Source organism: Anomaloglossus baeobatrachus, unplaced genomic scaffold, assembly GCF_048569485.1.
Source record: "Anomaloglossus baeobatrachus isolate aAnoBae1 unplaced genomic scaffold, aAnoBae1.hap1 Scaffold_2659, whole genome shotgun sequence".
Classification (NCBI taxonomy): domain Eukaryota; kingdom Metazoa; phylum Chordata; class Amphibia; order Anura; family Aromobatidae; genus Anomaloglossus; species Anomaloglossus baeobatrachus.
Window position 1 is genome coordinate 37,224 of NW_027442183.1, and position 20,453 is coordinate 57,676.

The following is a 20,453-nucleotide window of genomic DNA, read 5'->3' on the forward strand; positions in this document are numbered from 1 at the left end:
CGTGTGCACATGGCCGAATCCTGCGATCTGCAACGTGCGCACATGGCCGAATCCTGCGATCTGCAACGTGCGCACATGGCCGAATCCTGCGATCTGCAGCGTGTGCACATGGCTCAATCCTGCGATCTGCAGCGTGTGCACATGGCCGAATCCTGCGATCTGCAACGTGCGCACATGGCCGAATCCTGCGATCTGCAACGTGCGCACATGGCCGAATCCTGCGATCTGCAACATGCGCACATGGCCGAATCCTGCGATCTGCAGCGTGTGCACATGGCTGAATCCTGCTATCTTCAACGTGCGCACATGGCCGAATCCTGCGATCTGCAACGTGTGCACATGGCCGAATCCTGCGTTCTGCAACGTGTGAACATGGCCTTTTCCTGCGATCTGCAGCGTGTGCACATGGCCGAATCCTGCGATCTGCAACGTGCGCACATGGCCGAATCCTGCGATCTGCAACGTGCGCACATGGCCGAATCCTGCAATCTGCAACGTGCTAACATGGCCGAATCCTGCGATCTGCAACGTGTGCACATGGCCGAATCCTGCGATCTGCAACGTGCGCACATGGTCGAATCCTGCGATCTGCAACGTGCGCACATGGCCGAATCCTGCGTTCTGCAACGTGTGAACATGGCCTTTTCCTGCGATCTGCAGTGTGTGCACATGGCTGAATCCTGCGATCTGCAGCATGTGCACATGGCCGAATCCTGCGATCTGCAACGTGTGCACATGGCCGAATCCTGCGATCTGCAGCGTGTGCACATGGTCGAATCCTGCGATCTGCAACGTGCGCACATGGCCGAATCCTGCGATCTGCAACGTGCGCGCATGGCCGAATCCTGCGATCTGCAACGTGTGCGCATGGCCGAATCCTGCGATCTGCAGCGTGCGCACATGGCTGAATCCTGCGATCTGCAACGTGCGCACATGGCCGAATCCTGCGTTCTGCAGTGTGCGCACATGGCCAAATCCTGCGATCTGCAGCGTGCGCGCATGGCCGAATCCTGCGATCTGCAGCGTGCGCGCATGGCCGAATCCTGCGATCTGCAACGTGCGCGCATGGCCGAATCCTGCGATCTGCAACGTGCGCACATGGCCGAATCCTGCGATCTGCAATGTGCGCACATGGCCGAATCCTGAGATCTGCAGTGTTTGGACCTTTTTGCAGTTGTAATATTATGGCTGCATGAAATCTCATCCACACATGAAACGTGGCAATAAACCCTGCACAATGTGACACTGCAGCTAATGTGATTATATGATTGTGATAATCATATGTGATATTATGGGATAATCGGCCACTATTTATCTCCATGGAGCCAGAGGGGTTTTTGTGTAAATGTCACTAATAGTTTATATATTTGGCGCACACGTGTGACACATTGAGGCGTTACATGACTTTATCACTCCTGTTTCTGTTAATCTTGGATTTGTTGGTAAATGACATAAAACAAGTATGATGTATGTATGTAAAGCGCTGTGGAATTGATAGCGCTATATAAGTGAATAAAATTATTATTATTATTATTATTATTATTATTATTAAGTAGTGAAATGTGAGTCCCTGTGTTGTTTTGTAATACCAGTGAGCGCCACAAGATGGCAGTAAAGTCCTTGCAATGGTAAAATCGGTGAGACAGTGGCTGCACCTGAGGACACGGCGAGCGGTCACCGGTCCCCGAGATCTGAGCTGTCACCGACACTGTCCGGGTCTCTGAAGAAAATCCGCTGTCGTCTTATAGAATCAGTCATCATGATCAATAACGCAATGGCTTCCCCTCCAAATCCCACCATGCTGGGCAATGATGGGAATAGTAGTTTTGCAGCAAGTGGCGAGCCGTAGGTTATATACATGGGACTGAACATTGCAGAAGGTTTCAGTATAAAACTTCTAAATATACTTTATGCTTCAGTTCTTCACCACTGGAAAGATCTCTGCTTGCTGTGAGTATACAGGAGCCAGAAGCTGCAAATCTGCACAGACCTAAGCCTTCTCACAGCTGAGGATTTGCTACAATGTTATCCAGTCAGGCCAATCCGCTGTTCCCTAAGCACAATCCTCCATCCTGCTAGTTTGTTACATTGTATTAGATTATCAGTCAGGATAACATTGTAGCAAACCTTCAGCTGTGAGAAGTACGAGGTCTCATCACTCTCGACTTCATCGCTTCCTTTGTTTTAGCATTTTGTTCTTTACTTCCAGAGGTAAAAAAACTGAAAGATTCTCGTTTTCTAAACAATTTACTGATGAAAAGCTGAGATCCTGCAAATAATCAGAAACTGAAACAGGAAATGTATCAGAAAGCTGCAGCACCTTTCCTCTATAACATCCGAGCTTCGTATTTACTGTGAATCCCCTTTAAATCCCCCCGTTTGATCGTTTCTAGAAAGAGACGACAGCCGGTATAATCAGAATGTTCTTTTATTGGAAGACCTGAGCTGAAGATGTGCTTGAATCGTTGCGTTCCCGGGGGGAAGGTGTGCTGTAATCCCGCCTGTCGCCCGCCCCCGCAGAGCTTCTACTACCTGACCCTTTCCCTCCCTCTAAGACCTGGCAGGAATATAATATTAATAACTTTGTCTTATAGATTTATATATATATAAACAGGAAACATTTATACACCTATAATACACAGATACATAATAATAAAATAAATATGGCGGCGGGGAGGCGGGGCACGCGATGCCTTACAACGTCTCCCTGGAAGACGGTAATTGTCGGTCCTGCCCGGTAATTCTTCCCCCGCAGACGCCCTTGAGTTCATCTTATCATAAGACGTTCCGTCTGTAGACTAGAAGCATACAATGGGTTAATGCCATCACTTGCCCCCTCTCTAGGTGTCTTTTTGTACCAATGCACAATATCTGTACGGTTTGGAGTCTCATCTGGGTCTGAAGGTGGAAAGTCCAGGTCCAGTTTTGGGTAAACAAGGCTCGGATTAGTACCATTATGGACATCGGATGCCCAAATCTCCGGGTTCTCCTAATGTTCTACATGAAGACCTCATGGGCCAGTGATGAGAAGGTTCTGGTAATGCCCCAGTTTTGTCTAGATAAGTCCTGCCGAAGGAACGTTCTCCACCGAGAGGACTTCATGGTACCTTAAAGCTCATGAGATGTTCGGAGGACAGTCTTTCTTCATCATGGCTGATGGACATCAGACAAAGGACCGGTCGTGTTCTCCTGTGTAGACCTCTTCTCGGAGTTCAGTGGACGGCGGTCGGTCAACCCTGGTAGGACGCACCTCAGGGTCATCTCACTGGTAAGTCCTCAACCCTGAAGTTCAACTTTCCAGTTGGAGAATCCCCTGAGGATGGAACTCGTCCTTGTCCAAGATCCTTCGACCCAACTGGTAGAGGAACTGACTATACCAGTGGATTCCCACCTGCTGAGATGTCTCATTTCCCACCATTGCTCCTAGACCATATAGTACCCGTAGAGGCCAATAGGCGATCTGTGCCAGCCTCTGTTTTTGTACCAGGGCAAAACAGGAAACGACAACATCATCCACCAAAATGGTCCCATGTTGGGTGAGTGGAGCAAAAACCCCAGTGTCTATGTCCGTACTGACTGAGGTCACTCTGGCCGGGACCAGTCCCGGAGCTCCAGACACCAGGATATATTGACCAGGTCTGACCTGACCGGCAAATATAGCCTTGTACCCAAAAGCCGGGGTGGAAGCATTGTCCGCTACAAAGATGAGATGAGTTGGGGTGAGGGAAAGCCTTCGAGGGGGGTCCTCTGTCCTGATCACCTGGAACAGATGCCGAGATCTGGGGTCCCGATCCAGGAAGGTCACAAAGTCACTGAAGGTGGCACGGCCATCGCTGCCCATGGCCAGGACTGTCATGCCAGGCACAAGTTCTGAGACGGGAATCTTGTCCCCGGAGGATAAGGTGGCCATTGCCGTCCCCGGGAAGCAGCCGCCGGTCTTTGCCGCAGCAGAATGTTCTAGATAAAAAGAAGAAAAAAAAAATGTTAGGAAAAATGAATCTCATTATGAGGATGAACATAAACATTATTACAGGCTACAGATCTCTGCTTGCTGTCAATGAACGAAGGTCAATGCCGGAAACAGCGCCACACATGGCCAGTGGTTGTGCCTGGTACTGCACCAAAGCCAAACCTGGACAGCAGCCCCATTACACCAATGTAGGCAAATAGGAGGACGCCGAGGGGCTGCCACCCGCCTGGAGGTGCAACCCAGTGTCATGGCCACAGGGGGCGCCATTTCACTATGCACTTCACAGCTACATTATTGCAGTCAGTGAATAGAGTGTGATGTGCGCTGCATCTATATGGTGTTTTCTGCTTTCGCTCTGCGGCCGGCACTGCAGAGTATGTAGATTTGTCTTATTAGTCATTGTCATTTTTTTTTTTTAAGCCATTTAGGGGAAACATGGCCGAAATAGTCCCATGTTTACCCTTAGCCTAAATTTAAGCGAAGACCCGGAGAGGGACGGGACAGGATAAACAGCGCTGGCCACGGGCGCGTACAAATAGATCCACCCCAGGGATGGTCGCTGCCCGCAGACCACAAGCCACAAATAAACTCAATCACAAATATTGAGCTGGGCACAGAGCGGCTGCGGCGGGGACCCGGTGCCAGGCGCGCTGCGCTGCCTGCTGATCTGGTTTCTCCGAGGTCTTCATCAATGAGATTTCTCAGAACAGAGCACACAGAGCGTCAGCCCCGCCGGGTCCACCTCTTCCCTGCCGGACAGGACTCCAGGAATGTCACCGCGAGCACAAACAAACCTGTCCATGTATTCACTGCTCACCTATCCCTGTCTACACTGTACGGAGACGGTGAAGGCCGCACAACTCCATCATTGATCAGACGTCTACATTGCTCCAGTGTAGTGTCCCCATCACCTGTGAGTGATATTACTGAGACATGGAAGGAGCCGCAGCAACTCAGCCACGGAGTGAAGACCCCAAAACGTTACAGAGCGGGGGGCCAAGTGCTGAGGAGCAGAGGACAGAAAAGTCCCCACCGCTCTGCTGACCCCATAACTGCAGAGTCCAGACCTCCTCTGGTAACATCAGCACAAACACTGCGCCCCCGGGAGCTTCATGGCCGAGCAGCTGCAGCCGTATATCACCAAGCACAATGCCGAGCCGTACATCACCAAGCACAATGCCGAGCCGTACATCACCAGGCACAATGCCGAGCCGTACATCACCAAGCACAATGCTGAGCCATACATCACCAAGCACAATGCCGAGCCGTACATCACCAGGCACAATGCCGAGCCGTACATCACCAAGCACAATGCCGAGCCATACATCACCAAGCACAATGCCGAGCCGTACATCACCAAGCACAATGCCGAGCCATACATCACCAAGCACAATGCCGAGCCGTACATCACCAAGCACAACGCAGAGCCGTACATCACCAAGCACAACGCAGAGCCGTACATCACCAAGCACAACGCAGAGCCGTACATCACTAAGCACAATGCCGAACCGTACATCACCAAGCACAATGCCGAGCTATACATCACCGAGCCCAATGCCGAGCCGTACATCACCAAGCACAATGCCGAGCCGTACATCACCAAGCTCAATGCCGAGCTGTACATCACCAAGCACAATGCCGAGCCATACCTCACCAAGCACAATGCCGAGCCGTACATCACCAGGCACAATGCCGAGCCGTACATCACCAAGTATAATGCAGAGCCGTACATCACCAAGCACAACGCAGAGCCATACATCACCAAGCACAATGCCGAGCTGTACAGCCATACCTCACCAAGCACAATGCCGAGCCGTACATCACCAAGCACAATGCCGAGCCGTACATCACCAAGTATAATGCAGAGCCGTACATCACCAAGCACAACGCAGAGCCATACATCACCAAGCACAATGCCGAGCTGTACATCACCAAGCACAATGCCGAGCCATACCTCACCAAGCACAATGCCGAGCCGTACATCACCAGGCACAATGCCGAGCCGTACATCTCCAGGCACAATGCCGAGCCGTACATCACCAGGCACAATGCCGAGCCGTACATCACCAAGCACAATGCCGAGCCGTACATCACCAAGCACAATGCTGAGCCGTACATCACCAAGCACAATGCCGAGCCATACATCACCAAGCACAATGCCGAGCCGTACATCACCAGGCACAATGCCGAGCCGTACATCACCAGGCACAATGCCGAACCGTACATCACCAAGCACAATGCCGAGCCGTACATCACCAAGCACAATGCCGAGCCGTACATCACCAAGTATAATGCAGAGCCGTACATCACCAAGCACAACGCAGAGCCGTACATCACCAAGCACAACGCAGAGCCATACATCACCAAGCACAATGCCGAGCCGTACATCACCAAGCTCAATGCCGAGCCGTACATCACCAAGCACAATGCCGAGCCATACCTCACCAAGCACAATGCCGAGCCGTACATCACCAGGCACAATGCCGAGCCGTACATCACCAAGTATAATGCAGAGCCGTACATCACCAAGCACAACGCAGAGCCAAACATCACCAAGCACAATGCCGAGCTGTACAGCCATACCTCACCAAGCACAATGCCGAGCCGTACATCACCAAGCACAATGCCGAGCCGTACATCACCAAGTATAATGCTGAGCCGTACATCACCAAGCACAATGCCGAGCCATACATCACCAAGCACAATGCCGAGCCGTACATCACCAGGCACAATGCCGAGCCGTACATCACCAGGCACAATGCCGAGCCGTACATCACCAGGCACAATGCCGAGCCGTACATCACCAGGCACAATGCCGAGCCGTACATCACCAGGCACAATGCTGAGCCGTACATCACCAAGCACAATGCCGAGACATACATCACCAAGCACAATGCTGAGCTGTACATCACCAAGCTCAATGCCGAGCCGTACATCACCAAGCACAATGCCGAGCCGTACATCACCAAGCACAATGCCGAGCCGTACATCACCAGGCACAATGCCGAGCCGTACACCACCAAGCTCAATGCCGAGCCGTACATCACCAAGCACAATACCGAGCCGTACACCACCAAGCTCAATGCCGAGCCGTACATCACCAGGCACAATGCCGAGCCGTACACTACCAAGCTCAATGCCGAGCCGTACATCACCAAACACAATGCTGAGCCGTACACCACCAAGCACAATGCCGAGCCGTACATCACCAGGCACAATACCGAGCTGTACATCACCAAGCACAATGCCGAGCAACAGATGGAGCGATGTAAAGCCTTCACCACTGGACTCTGGAGGAGACGTGTTCTGTGCAGTGACGGATCTCTTATCTCTATCTGCGTGTGATGGAGGAGTCTGGCTTTGGTGATGGAGGACGTTACCCCCTGACTGCTCTGTGCCCGCTGTACAGATGGTGGAGGAGGATGATGATGATGATGCTCCGGGCTGTTATCAGGGGGCGGCCGCGGCCTCTTAGCTCCAGTGATGGGAAATCTTAATCTTCAGCACAAGACATTGTGGACAATTTTAGCTTCCATCTTTGTGGGAACAGTTTATGGAAGACCCTTCTCTGTTCCCCATGTGCCCAGTGCACAAGCTCCATACAGACATGGAGGGGGGAGAACAAGATGCTGCACAGAGCCCGGACCCCAGCACCATCCTATAATGGAGATTGTAACCCCGGCCTCCCCCAATATCAGGGTCACCCCACAAATGTTCCTGGATGAAGGAGGAAAAATCCCACAGATGCCTCCAAAATCTTGCAGAAATAGAAGAGCGGAGCCGTTATATCTGCAGAGGGGACGACGCCATATTAAGTCTATGGATGGAGATCAGAGAAGCCCCCGTAGGTGGATGTGGAGGGTGCACATTATCCATCCATCCATCCGTCTATCCATCCATTCATCCATCCGTCCATCCATCCATCCGTCTATCCATCCATCTATCCATCCATCCGTCTTTCCATCCATCCATCCATCTATCCATCCATCTATCCATCCATTCATCCATCCGTCCATCCATCCGTCCGTCCATCCATCCATCCATCCATCCGTCTATCCATCCATCCATCCGTCTATCCATCCATCCATCCGTCTATCCATCCATCCATTCATCCATCCGTCCATCTATCCATCCGTCTATCCATCCATCTATCCATCCGTCTATCCATCCGTCCATCCATACATCCATCCATCCATCCATCCATCCGTCTATCCATCCGTCTATCCATCCATCCATCCGTCTATCCATCCATCCATCCGTCTATCCATCCATCCATCCGTCTATCCATCCATCCATCCGTCTATCCATCCATTCATCCATCCGTCCATCCATCCATCCATCCATCCATCCATCTATCCATCCGTCTATCCATCCATCTATCCATCCGTCTATCCATCCATCTATCCATCCGTCTATCCATCTATCCATCCATCCATCCATCCATCCGTCTATCCATCTATCCATCCATCCATCCATCCATCCCTGTATACTAAACATGAGTAGTCATCTTTATGTCTTGTTGCCCTCTGGTCAGTAAACGGTCTATTATGAGTGGTCCTGTCCCCGGCCCCCCTCGGGCACACCCGCCTCCCAGCCTCAGACCCCTGTTTGCTTTTGGTTTATATATAGGTGATTAGGTCGTTTTGAACTTTTCCAAGGACCTTACTGTGATTATTTTTAATATCCGTCTTGTTTTGCTGGGCGGCTCTGTGTGTTCTCTGTGGTCTGGGGATGTGGGTTTCAGATGCTGCGTGTAACCACGATGGGGAGCAGTCTGGCAGTCGTCAGCTCTACGGGGGCCTGCGCTCTCCTCCGCTCTCCGCTCACCTCCGTCCTATGCTACCTTGTCCTCCTGTTCACTCTTTCCTTTCACGGTCCCTCTGTCCCTAAGTAACCTCCTTATTCCTCCCCTCTTTGCTATTTGTAAGAGTTCACTAATGGCTGTGACTTCCTGGCTCGTCACCTTCATATTGATACCGGAGCTCTTTATCTGGACTGACATCACCGCCGGTGAGCTGCCGCTTATTCTTCCTTCTGCTATAAAAAAAACCAGCAAATAACCTGCAGTGTCCTTCACTCAGAGCCCCATACCCATAGCTGCTCTACTTCTTAATACTCTGATACATATCTCCATATCCTCTGCTTTCCATCCCACAGCTAAATCTGTATGTTATGATTCTGACACCACTAGGGGGCGCTGAGTGATATCACACACTTTTTGTATGCCGTGAGCTCCCCCTAGTGGTGGCTGTATAAATCTGTATGTAGTGTATAAATCTGTATGTAATGAGCTCCCTCTAGTGGTGGCTGTATAAATCTGTATGTAGTGAGCTCCCTCTAGTGGTGGCTGTATAACTCTGTATGTAGTGAGCTCCCTCTAGTGGTGGCTGTATAAATATGTATGTAGTGAGCTCCCTCTAGTGGTGGCTGTATAAATCTGTATGTAGTGAGCTCCCTCTAGTGGTGCCTGTATAAATCTGTATGTAGTGAGCTCCCTCTAGTGGTGACTGTATAAATCTGTATGTAGTGAGCTCCCTCTAGTGGTGACTGTATAAATCTGTATGTAGTGAGCTCCCTCTAGTGGTGGCTGTATAAATCTGTATGTAGTGAGCTCCCTCTAGTGGTGACTGTATAAATCTGTATGTAGTGAGCTCCCTCTAGTGGTGGCTGTATAACTCTGTATGTAGTGAGCTCCCTCTAGTGGTGGCTGTATAATCTGTATGTAGTGAGCTCCCTCTAGTGGTGGCTGTATAAATCTGTATGTAGTGAGCTCCCTTTAGTGGTGGCTGTATAAATATGTATGTAGTGAGCTCCCCCTAGTGGTGGCTGTATAAATCTGTATGTAGTGAGCTCCCTCTAGTAATGGCTGTATAAATCTGTATGTAGTGAGCTCCCCCTAGTGGTGGCTGTGTAAATCTGTATGTAGTGAGCGCCCCCTAGTGGTGGCTGTATAAATCTGTATGTAGTGAGCTCCCCCTAGTGGTGGCTGTATAAATCTGTATGTAGTGAGCGCCCCCTAGTGGTGGCTGTATAAATCTGTATGTAGTGAGCTCCCTCTAGTGGTGGCTGTATAAATCTGCATGTAGTGAGCTCCCTTTAGTGGTGGCTGTATAAATATGTATGTAGTGAGCTCCCCCTAGTGGTGGCTGTATAATCTGTATGTAGTGAACTCCCTCTAGTGGTGGCTGTATAAATCTGTATGTAGTGAGCTCCCTCTAGTGGTGACTGTATAAATCTGTATGTAGTGAGCTCCCTCTAGTGGTAGCTGTATAAATCTGTATGTAGTGAGCTCCCTCTAGTGGTGACTGTATAAATCTGTATGTAGTGAGCTCCCTCTAGTGGTGACTGTATAAATCTGTATGTAGTGAGCTCCCTCTAGTGGTGGCTGTATAAATCTGTATGTAGTGAGCTCCCTCTAGTGGTGGCTGTATAAATCTGTGTGTAGTGAGCTCCCCTAGTGGTGACTGTATAAATCTGTATGTAGTGAGCTCCCCCTAGTGGTGGCTGTATAAATCTGTATGTAGTGAGCTCCCTCTAGTGGTAGCTGTATAAATCTGTATGTAGTGAGCTCCCCCTAGTGGTGGCTGTATAAATCTGTATGTAGTGAGCTCCCCCTAGTGGTGGCTGTATAAATCTGTATGTAGTGAGCTCCCCCTAGTGGTGGCTGTGTAAATCTGTATGTAGTGAGCTCCCTTTAGTGGTGGCTGTATAAATATGTATGTAGTGAGCTCCCCCTAGTGGTGGCTGTATAATCTGTATGTAGTGAACTCCCTCTAGTGGTGGCTGTATAAATCTGTATGTAGTGAGCTCCCTCTAGTGGTGACTGTATAAATCTGTATGTAGTGAGCTCCCTCTAGTGGTAGCTGTATAAATCTGTATGTAGTGAGCTCCCTCTAGTGGTGACTGTATAAATCTGTATGTAGTGAGCTCCCTCTAGTGGTGACTGTATAAATCTGTACTGAAAAATAAAAAAATCCAATCTGTATCTGCATACATGGAGAAGTACCTCTTGATGCTGGAGGGGATGCAAATATTGAGGGGGTGGGGCGGTTATAATAACAACTTAAATGTTGAAAAGTCACAATTTCTAGAATTCATTACAGATTTACAGTAACTAAACTTGGGAAAATCCCGGATCTTGTGACAGCGCTCTGTGCCCCACGCGCTCTGTGCCCCACGCGCTCTGTGCCCCACGCGCTCTGTGCCCCACGCGCTCTGTGCCCCACGCGCTCTGTGTCCTACGCGCTCTGTGCCTCACGCGCTCTGTACCCACGCGCTCTGTGCCCACTCGCTCTGTGCCCCACGTGCTCTGTATCCCACGCGCTCTGTGCCTCACGCGCTCTGTACCCATGCGCTCTGTGACCCACGCGCTCCGTGTCCCCGTGGTCTGGCGCTCTCAGCAGCATTTCCTGCTCGGTCATTGAGTACCTGACCCAAACAGGCAATATGAAGTCCCAGCGAGGGGTGTGGAGCAGGATGGGACCTGCCGGGACCAGCTCGCTCCTGCACAGTGTCAGGAGAGCCGTGTCTAATCATTAACCACTAATTGCTAAAAAAAAATCCAGATATGCAAAAATCGTCTACATTTCCAATACCATTGTCTGAAGTGTACCGGATATGGCACAACGTGACAGCACTCACCTCTGTCACACTGCGCTAAGCTCCACTTAACCCTCTCCTGGGCCGAGCGGCCTGCGGATACATGGAAGTCTAAATATAATCAGCCAGATAATGGGGCATAGCTGCAATACCAGAGGCTGCCACTGACATGGGGAGGCGCTGTTTTTGTTAATATTGTAATTTAGCTCCATTGACGTTAACTTTTGGACAGATGCGGCGCTGTTCACAGAAGAAAACAACCATGCTTTTCCAGTCCTGTCCAACCCCCCTTTTAATTATCTTTAGATTTTGCCGTATTTTAGGCCTTAAAGTGAATTTGTGGCTTACGTGGGGCAGCCATGACCTGATATAATGATGTTAGTGAGGACAGTGTCATTGTGTGAGGCAGGAGTCCACAAGCGCACCCATAAGAGCAGCAGAATATCAGCAGCACAGAGTGTTTTAGGGAAGAAGTGGGGGGGGGGTCCAATGACCGATCCATTCATTTCATGGGGCAGTATCATTATATTATAGGAAAGTTTGAGATCACAGACTGGTAGAATGAGCAGGGCGCTCAGCAGCACAGAGTATTTCAGGAACGCGGTGCATTGATCTTGTGGATTTTGTGCACCCCGGTGCTGGCAGAGATCACACACTGGAAGAATCAGCAGGGTGCCCAGCAGCACAGAGTATTTCAGGAGAGCGGTGCATTGATCTTGTGCGCCCCAATACTGGCAGAGATCACAGACTGGTGGATTGAGAAGGGCGCTCAGCGGCACAGAGTATTTCAGGAACATGGTGCATTGATCTTGTGGATTTTGTGCACCCCGGTGCTGGCAGAGATCACAGACTGGAAGAATCAGCAGGGTGCCAGCGGCACAGAGTATTTCAGGAGAGCGATGCATTGATCTTATGCACCTCGGTGCTGGTGGAGACCACAGACTGGTAGAACAAGCAGGGTGCCATGCGGCACAGAGTATTTCAGGAGAATGGTGCATTGATCTTGTACGCCCCAATACTGGCAGAGATCACAGACTGGTTGATTGAGCAGGGTGCCCAGCAGCACAGAGTATTTCAGGAACGCAGTGCGTTGATCTTGTGCACTCCGGTGCTTGTCACTCACAGACCCGGGATTGTTTTGTGTCATCCTGTGAAATCCATCAGAATAATAGTAATGGGGCAGAAATGTTATTACACATTTTGATGGGTCTCTGCCATTTTAACAGTCTCAGCGGCGAATGCTTTTAACATGTTCCATGCCAGAGTGTGAACATTGAACACAGTCATAGACAGCGGTGCCTGTAAGCCGGGGGCGAGGTTGCCCATACAGGACGCAGATTTCACGTAATTTCGATGCTCCAAACCCCTTTGTAACTTGTTGTCGCTGCTCTTTGTGGAGGGGGGCGCCATTCCTTCCATCCCGTCATTGATCCAGAAGTTTGCAAATCTTCAACCAACATTTATTATAGTTGATTTCCTCTTATATCCTGCATCCCCCGCACTCGCAAGGATCCGTCCCCCCCACACTCGCAGGGATCCGTCTCCCCCGCACTCGCAGGGATCCATCCCCCGCACTCGCAGGGATCCGTCTCCCCCGCACTCGCAGGGATCCATCCCCCGCACTCGAAGGGATCTGTCCCCCGCACTCGCAGGGTTCCGTCCCCCGCACTCACAGGGATCCGTCCCCAGCACTCGCAGGGATCCGTCCCCCCGCACTCGCAGGGATCCGTCCCCCCGCACTCGCAGGGATCCGTCCCCCCGCACTCGCAGGGATCCGTCCCCCCGCACTCGCAGGGATCCGTCCCCCCGCACTCGCAGGGATCCATCCCCCGCACTCGCAGGGATCCGTCCCCCGCACTCGCAGGGTTCCGTCCCCCGCACTCGCAGGGATCCATCCCCCGCACTCGCAGGGATCTCAGAAGCTGAGATATTAAAAAAATGAAGCGCACCCAGATTGGATTGTCACAGATCAGTTTATTTTAAATATATCGTACAATTTCACAGAAGCAAAATATACACTCTACAATCACCGTAGTACCAAAAACGACCGTACGGAAATAAAAAAATAGAAATCGCTTACAGTAATAAATTAGCTCTTCATGTAAATAGTTCAGTGAGTAGCTGCACCCCTGCTGCGGGGTCAGGTTCTTCTGTCGTCACATTGACTTAAAGTAGGACAGTCATGGAAATAAGTTATAGGGACCCTGTCGGTGGGATTTACCCCTCTGATCTGCCACAACCGCCCCGGAAATAACCTTCTAAAGTTAGGACTTGTCCCCATTAAACTTAAAAGTTTTGTAAAAGTACTTTTTTGTGTCTTATAGAAGGTAGTGCTCAAGTGTCCGCTGGGTGTATCCGGAGGTTGCAAGAACCGGTGATGATCCAGCCCCTCTTATTACTGCGATGACACCCCTAGGCCTAGCGCTTGCACAGTACAGCAGATCCGTGGCCATCGCTGTGCTTTTTCCATGTTCTCGGCAGAGAAATCAATCCTGTTCTGCGCATGCGCCAATTCTGTGATCACACGATGTAGAATGGCGGAGAGGCTGGCAAAGTGGAACTGATCAGGAAACTTGCAATGGCAGCAGACAAGAGTGCGCTACTTTGCATATGACTTGAGAGATAATCAAACTATTTGGGGTACGCAGCACTAATGCGGAGTAATAGCTCGAACTTTAGAAAGAAATTTTGGACCGTGGTGGGAGCAGTTTAGAAGGATAAAACCTAATGACAGGAACCTTTTTAGGCACCTGCTTATAAAGACAACCCCTGTCCACATGTTCTATGAGCGCATTCGGGTTTAATTGAAGTGGGCCGGACGAGTTAGGGGGGTTCACATTGTGTTTAAGGCTCCGTCAGGGCCTTGCGTCAAAAGCCCTGGAAAACGGGATTTGGATGTTTGACTGTAATGATGCAGACGGGGTCACATCTGCCCTGTCCCTCAGTACCGGACTATTACAGGTGCGCACCAAAACATGGTCATCTGCAACTTGGTGCCCATCTCAAACAGGAGTATACACCCCAAAATGATGTCCAACAGTGCACCATGTGACCCCCGTCTGCATCATTACAGCCAATGGCCCCTTCAGAGGAAACGTCGAAATCTGGTTTTCCAGGGCCAAGCCCCAATGAAGAAACTGAGAGTAACCTAAGGCTAGGGCCCCACTTTGCGTTCTCCTACTTGCAGTTCTAAACGCACGTTTTGGGCTTAATTGATTTGACCAAAGTTGCCTTTTTCAGAAATTTAGCGCTAAAAACGCATGCGTATTTACCGCGTTTTTGATGTGTTTTTAGCGCTTTTTACATGCTTTTCCACCTGCGTTTTGATAGATGCGTTTTGAACATCAAGACACTGCTAAATAAAGATTAATATGTCAAACTCAATGAAAAAAAGAAACAAATCTATATTTTTGTGAAAAATAATGAAAATAGATTAATTTAATGAAATTATAGCGGTAATAGATATTTAATGGAAAAATAGCAATAATTTATTAAAATTCTTATTTTTAATTGTCGGACTATGTGTGTGTGTAAAGGGACATATGAAATCATTATTTTGAAGTCCAAAACGCATGTCATTGACTTCAATGTTAGCAAAACGCACCCAAAATGGCAAAAACAATTGACATGCTGCTTCTTTGAACGCATGGATTTTGCCACAAAATATGCAAATTAAACTTCAGCGTTTTAAAACGCAAAGTGGGGTCAGAAATTTCACAATTTCCATAGGATAACATGGAAAACCAAAACGCAAGCCATTTGGCCATAAAACGCTGCTGCTAAAAACGCTGCCGAAACGCAGGTTCAAAACGCAAAGTGGGGCCCTAGCCTAAAAAGCAAAGTGAATCCTCCTTAAATGGAACCTGTCCTGCCGTAAATGGTATCTGCTCTGCAGACAGGGTGTTATACGCAGGCGCTGACCAGACTGATGGACATGTGTATGGGAAAGGTTTCAGTGCAACTTGTATGTTATTGACATCCCTGCTGTCTGTACAGCAATGAGTCCAGTGGGCGGTCCGACTCAGTGATTGACAGATATATCCGCATGCACAGTCATAATGTCAACACTGTCAATCACTGAGTCGCTCCGCCCACTGGACTCCTCGCCATACAGACAGCAAGGATGTCAAATAATAAAATACAAGTTATATTGAAACTTTCAAAACAAACCCCATTCATTTTGCTCATCTTCTCTTCCATGTTGTCCACAAATCAGACTTTATGTACAACCTGACAGGTTCCCCTTAAGTTTTGCAAACCCAAATGCCCAATCTGCAACAGGACCCCCAACCTGTCCCACAATGTCTAGTACCGGCGCCTCATATGTGGCAGAGGGATATATCTGCTTCCTCCAAGGTCCTGGTCTGACCGCATCTTGTGTCCCTTTTAACATTTAGCTTCTCAATTTGGGAACCCCGATCTAAACTGGAGCAGAAAGTGACCCCCGCTCTGGAGACCCCAGCGCCCTGCGTTGCATGGTAGAAAACTCTTTGCCCAGAGAGTACTTCTATATTTCCCCTACAGAAATGTACAGCCGATCCGCTAAATCACTGCAGTGGCCATTATTAGAGAGGGGGCTGCCTAAATAGGACCACCCCTTTAATGAGATATTTTATATTACGTGCTGATGAAGACAAGGTCGTGAATAATGCCGGGCTCTGATCTCTCTGTTCCCAACAGACGGGTCATAAGATACAATGTAAACCATAGACATCGGAAACTAAGATACATTCCCAATGACCGAAACTGACACTTTGTTACCACTGTCACAGTATTCACAGTCCTGCAGTGAGGGGGACAGGAAAGTGTGGGAACAGGGGGGACAGGAAAGTGTGGGAACAGGGGGGACAGGAAAGTGTAGGGACAGGGGGGATAGGAAAGTGTAGGGACAGGGGGGATAGGAAAGTGTGGGAACAGGGGGGGCAGGAAAGTGTAGGGACAGGGGGGATAGGAAAGTGTAGGGACAGGGGGGATAGGAAAGTGTAGGGTCAGGGGGGATAGGAAAGTGTGGGAACAGGGGGGGCAGGAAAGTGTGGGAACATGGGGGACAGGAAGGTGTGGGAACATTGGGGACAGGAAGGTGTGGGAACAGGGGGGACAGGAAAGTGTGGGAACAGGGGGGACAGGAAAGTGTGGGGACAGGGGGGACAAGAAGGTGTGGGAACAGGGGGGACAGGAAAGTGTGGGAACAGGGGGGACAAGAAGGTGTGGGAACAGGGGGGACAGGAAAGTGTGGGAACAGGGGGGACAGGAAAGTGTGGGGACAGGGGAGACAGGAAAGTGTGGGGACGGGGGACAGGAAAGTGTGGGGACAGGGGGGACAGGAAAGTGTGGGGACAGGGGGGACAGGAAAGTGTGGGGACAGGGGGGACAGGAAAGTGTGGGGACAGGGGGGATAGGAAAGTGTGGGGACAGGGGGGATAGGAAAGTGTGGGGACAGGGGGCACAGGAAAGTGTGGGGACAGAGGGGACAGGAAAGTGTGGGGACAGGGGGGATAGGAAAGTGTAGGGTCAGGGGGGATAGGAAAGTGTGGGGACAGGGGGCACAGGAAAGTGTGGGAACAGGGGGGACAGGAAAGTGTGGGAACAGGGGGGACAAGAAGGTGTGGGAACAGGGGGGACAGGAAAGTGTGGGAACAGGGGGGACAGGAAAGTGTGGGAACATGGGGGACAGGAAAGTGTGGGGACAGGGGGGACAGGAAAGTGTGGGGACAGGGGGGACAGGAAAGTGTGGGGACAGGGGGGATAGGAAAGTGTGGGGACAGGGGGGACAGGAAAGTGTGGGGACAGGGGGGACAGGAAAGTGTGGGGACAGGGGGGACAGGAAAGTGTGGGGACAGGGGGGACAGGAAAGTGTGGGGACAGGGGGCACAGGAAAGTGTGGGGACAGAGGGGACAGGAAAGTGTGGGAACAGGGGGGATGGGAAAGTGTGGGAGAAGGGGGGACAGGAAAGTGTGGGAGAAGGGGGGACAGGAAAGTGTGGGAGAAGGGGGGGACAGGAAAGTGGGAGAAGGGGGGACAGGAAAGTGTGGGAGAAAGGGGGGAGAGGAAAGTGTGGGAACGGGGGGGGGGCAGGAAAGTGGGGGGACAGGAAACTGTGGGAACAGGGGGTACAAAAAGTGTGGGAGAAGGGGGACAGGAAAGTGTGGGAACAGGGGGGACAGGAAAGTGTGGGAACAGGGGGGACAGGAAAGTGTGGGAGAAGGGGGGACAGGAAAGTGTGGGAGAAGGGGGGACAGGAAAGTGTGGGAGAAGGTGGGACAGGAAAGTGTGGGAGAAAGGGGGGACAGGAAAGTGTGGGAGAAGGGGGGACAGGAAAGTGTGGGAGAAGGGGGGACAGGAAAGTGTGGGAGAAGGGGGGACAGGAAAGTGGGAGAAGGGTGGACAGGAAAGTGTGGGAGAAAGGGGGGACAGGAAAGTGTGGGAGAAAGGGGGGACAGGAAAGTGTGGGAGAAAGGGGGGGACAGTAAAGTGTGGGAGAAAGGGGGGACAGGAAAGTGTGGGAGAAAGGGGGGACAGGAAAGTGTGGGAGAAAGGGGGGACAGGAAAGTGTGGGAGAAGGGGGACAGGAAACGGGGGATAGGACAGTGTGGCAGCGGAAAAGTGTGGGAACGGGGGACAGGAGAGTATGGGAGCAGTGGAGGGTCCGTATCATGAAGCCCTTTTCAATTTTGCTAAGTGGCTTTCTCTACCTACCGTAATCCATGAGGATCAACACGTGCACCATAACCATTTCAATGACTACAGGAGACCCTGACGTAAACTTAAGAACTAAGATCAGTAATGCCCTTTCTTCAGAATCTCACAGTTTTCTTGTTTAAGTTCCACATGATATTCGCGGTCAGTTACGCGTTTTACGTCAGATCCTTTGTGCACAAACTGCAATTTCAACGCTATACCATTAAAGCCAAAACGATGGGGAACCCTAGAGGTTCTTGCTCCTTTTGCTGTCGGAGTTCTGCCTGCCGTAGCTCACAGTCACAATGGGGGCATTCAATTCCTTTCTTACTATAGATTGGGATAGCTCCATTCTTGCATTCGCCCATTACAATGGTGTAGTACCCATCCCCTGACTACGGTAAAAGTAATGTGGCACGAAAAATGAAGCCTTATGCAGAGCACTGAGTAAAGTTCCTCATGCTCAGATGCCCCCAAAGGACCTGCCATAGACAATTTCCGAGGTCCTGCAACAGACCTTCCGTCTAAAGTGCCAGTGACCCCATACAGTGTTCTGTCCTCATGTTCTTACCATGCTATCATTGCTAATATTTCCATTAAATGCATGAGAATTGCCCAGTATATTATTTTTTTAAAGTCATTTATATTGCACTAACCCCATATGTGGAGTCTTTGTCTTAAAAATATACAAAAAACAATAATGTTTTGCATATTTGTTAAGTCAGCTTGTGGTCCTTGTCTTAATCAGCACGTAATATATTCATTATAAATAACAATTCTACCTTGAAATACCTTTTTTGGCAACACCAATGTGACAATTGCTTCAGAAAGCGCAAGTCCTTCACAATACATCTAGAAGCTGCTTCATTGTACCATTCACATATAATATCCTTTTTTTGTTACAAGTGAATTAGACGAGTTAGCTACACTGCTGTATATTCTACGATAGCTCAGCAGTGTATTTTCTAGAAATGACTGGCCCAGTATATATCTGAATGTATAACTTAACATATAATATTACACTCATTTTCATTGGTCGATCAGTTATGCTTTGCTTTATATCATGCTTCATATTTTCTCACATCTCCAGTGATTATTTTTCTTTTATTTCCTTATTGTTTCTATAAACATATTGTTCCTTTTTCTCCTAGGTTTGTGCTTGTTTAGGGCCCATTGCCGTGCCCATGGCGGTGCCCTGGGTTTGGAAGGTTTTGTCTTCCAGTTCATTAGCTTCTTCTCTCCATTTCTTTGCACTATTCCACCACTAACTTTCTCTTGTGTGTCAATCAGTATCTTTCTTTCTTCAGTTCTCCTTCGTCACCCTTCCCTTTCCTTCCTTCCTTCCCTTCCGTGAGGCTTTGTCACTTGCATTTTTTCCTTCATTTTTTCTTTTCTTGACTTTTTTCTCGTCACCTCCTGGAGTTTTCCCTTTCTTTTCTTTTCTGTACTTTCTTTCACCTTTTTTCTTCTTTTTGTTTAGTCCTTTGAAGCTAGTAGATCCTAATTCTTCAGCTCCATGTGACCTGAAAGGAAATAAAAAAGGACATTAATGGCTATCCCACCATGCAGACTTATAATACATGAAAATTCCCCACAGCTAAATGTAAAATCATTACATCTTTACAATTTACTCAGATTTGCAATGATTTCATATTGTAACGCCTGCCTGGATCCACAGACTCAGATGGGCTGTAAAGGGGAGGCTAGAGGGAAGCCGCTCGCCAAGCAGGACCCCCAGAACCCTGAAACCCTTTAACCCCAATACAGGGATTTGGAATTACACAGGGCCCTGGAGATCACTACCTGTGGAAGGCTGCAGTCTGAGAGAGTAGTCGTCAGGCAGGGTCAAACCAGGAATTGCGGAACAGGGACAGAATCGGCAGGCAAGGACGTAATCAGAAACAAGCAGAGGTCAAAACCGGAACGGGCAGCGAGGTACAAAAACAGCAGGCAGCCCGAGGGTAGTCAGGAAACAAGCGGTAATCAGCACACGAAATCACAGGACGAAACAGGAGCCAGAATTCTCAGAACTATCTCTGGCAGAGGTCAGCAGACAGGAGGGGAATTAGAAAGGGTGTGGTGTCTTCCCATAGGCTGATGGTACCTCAGCTGGGAGACACCCGCCACCTACAGTCAGCCAGTGGCACTGCAGATCCCCAGGAAACCCAGACAAGTGGATGAATGGAGCCTGCACCCACCGGCGCC

At 49.8% G+C, this 20,453-nt stretch overlaps 1 protein-coding gene across 1 annotated transcript in view; it reads right to left on the minus strand.

Moving 5' to 3' along the window:
• Positions 1-2,428: 2,428 nt before the first annotated feature.
• Positions 2,429-20,453, minus strand: part of IHH (Indian hedgehog signaling molecule) — a 107,848-nt gene continuing 89,823 nt past the window's right edge. Inside the window, exon 3 of the mRNA XM_075332251.1 lies at positions 2,429-3,957. Coding sequence (XP_075188366.1) covers positions 3,290-3,957 — 668 coding nt within the window. The 3' untranslated portion in view covers positions 2,429-3,289. The remainder of the gene's footprint in view (positions 3,958-20,453) is intronic.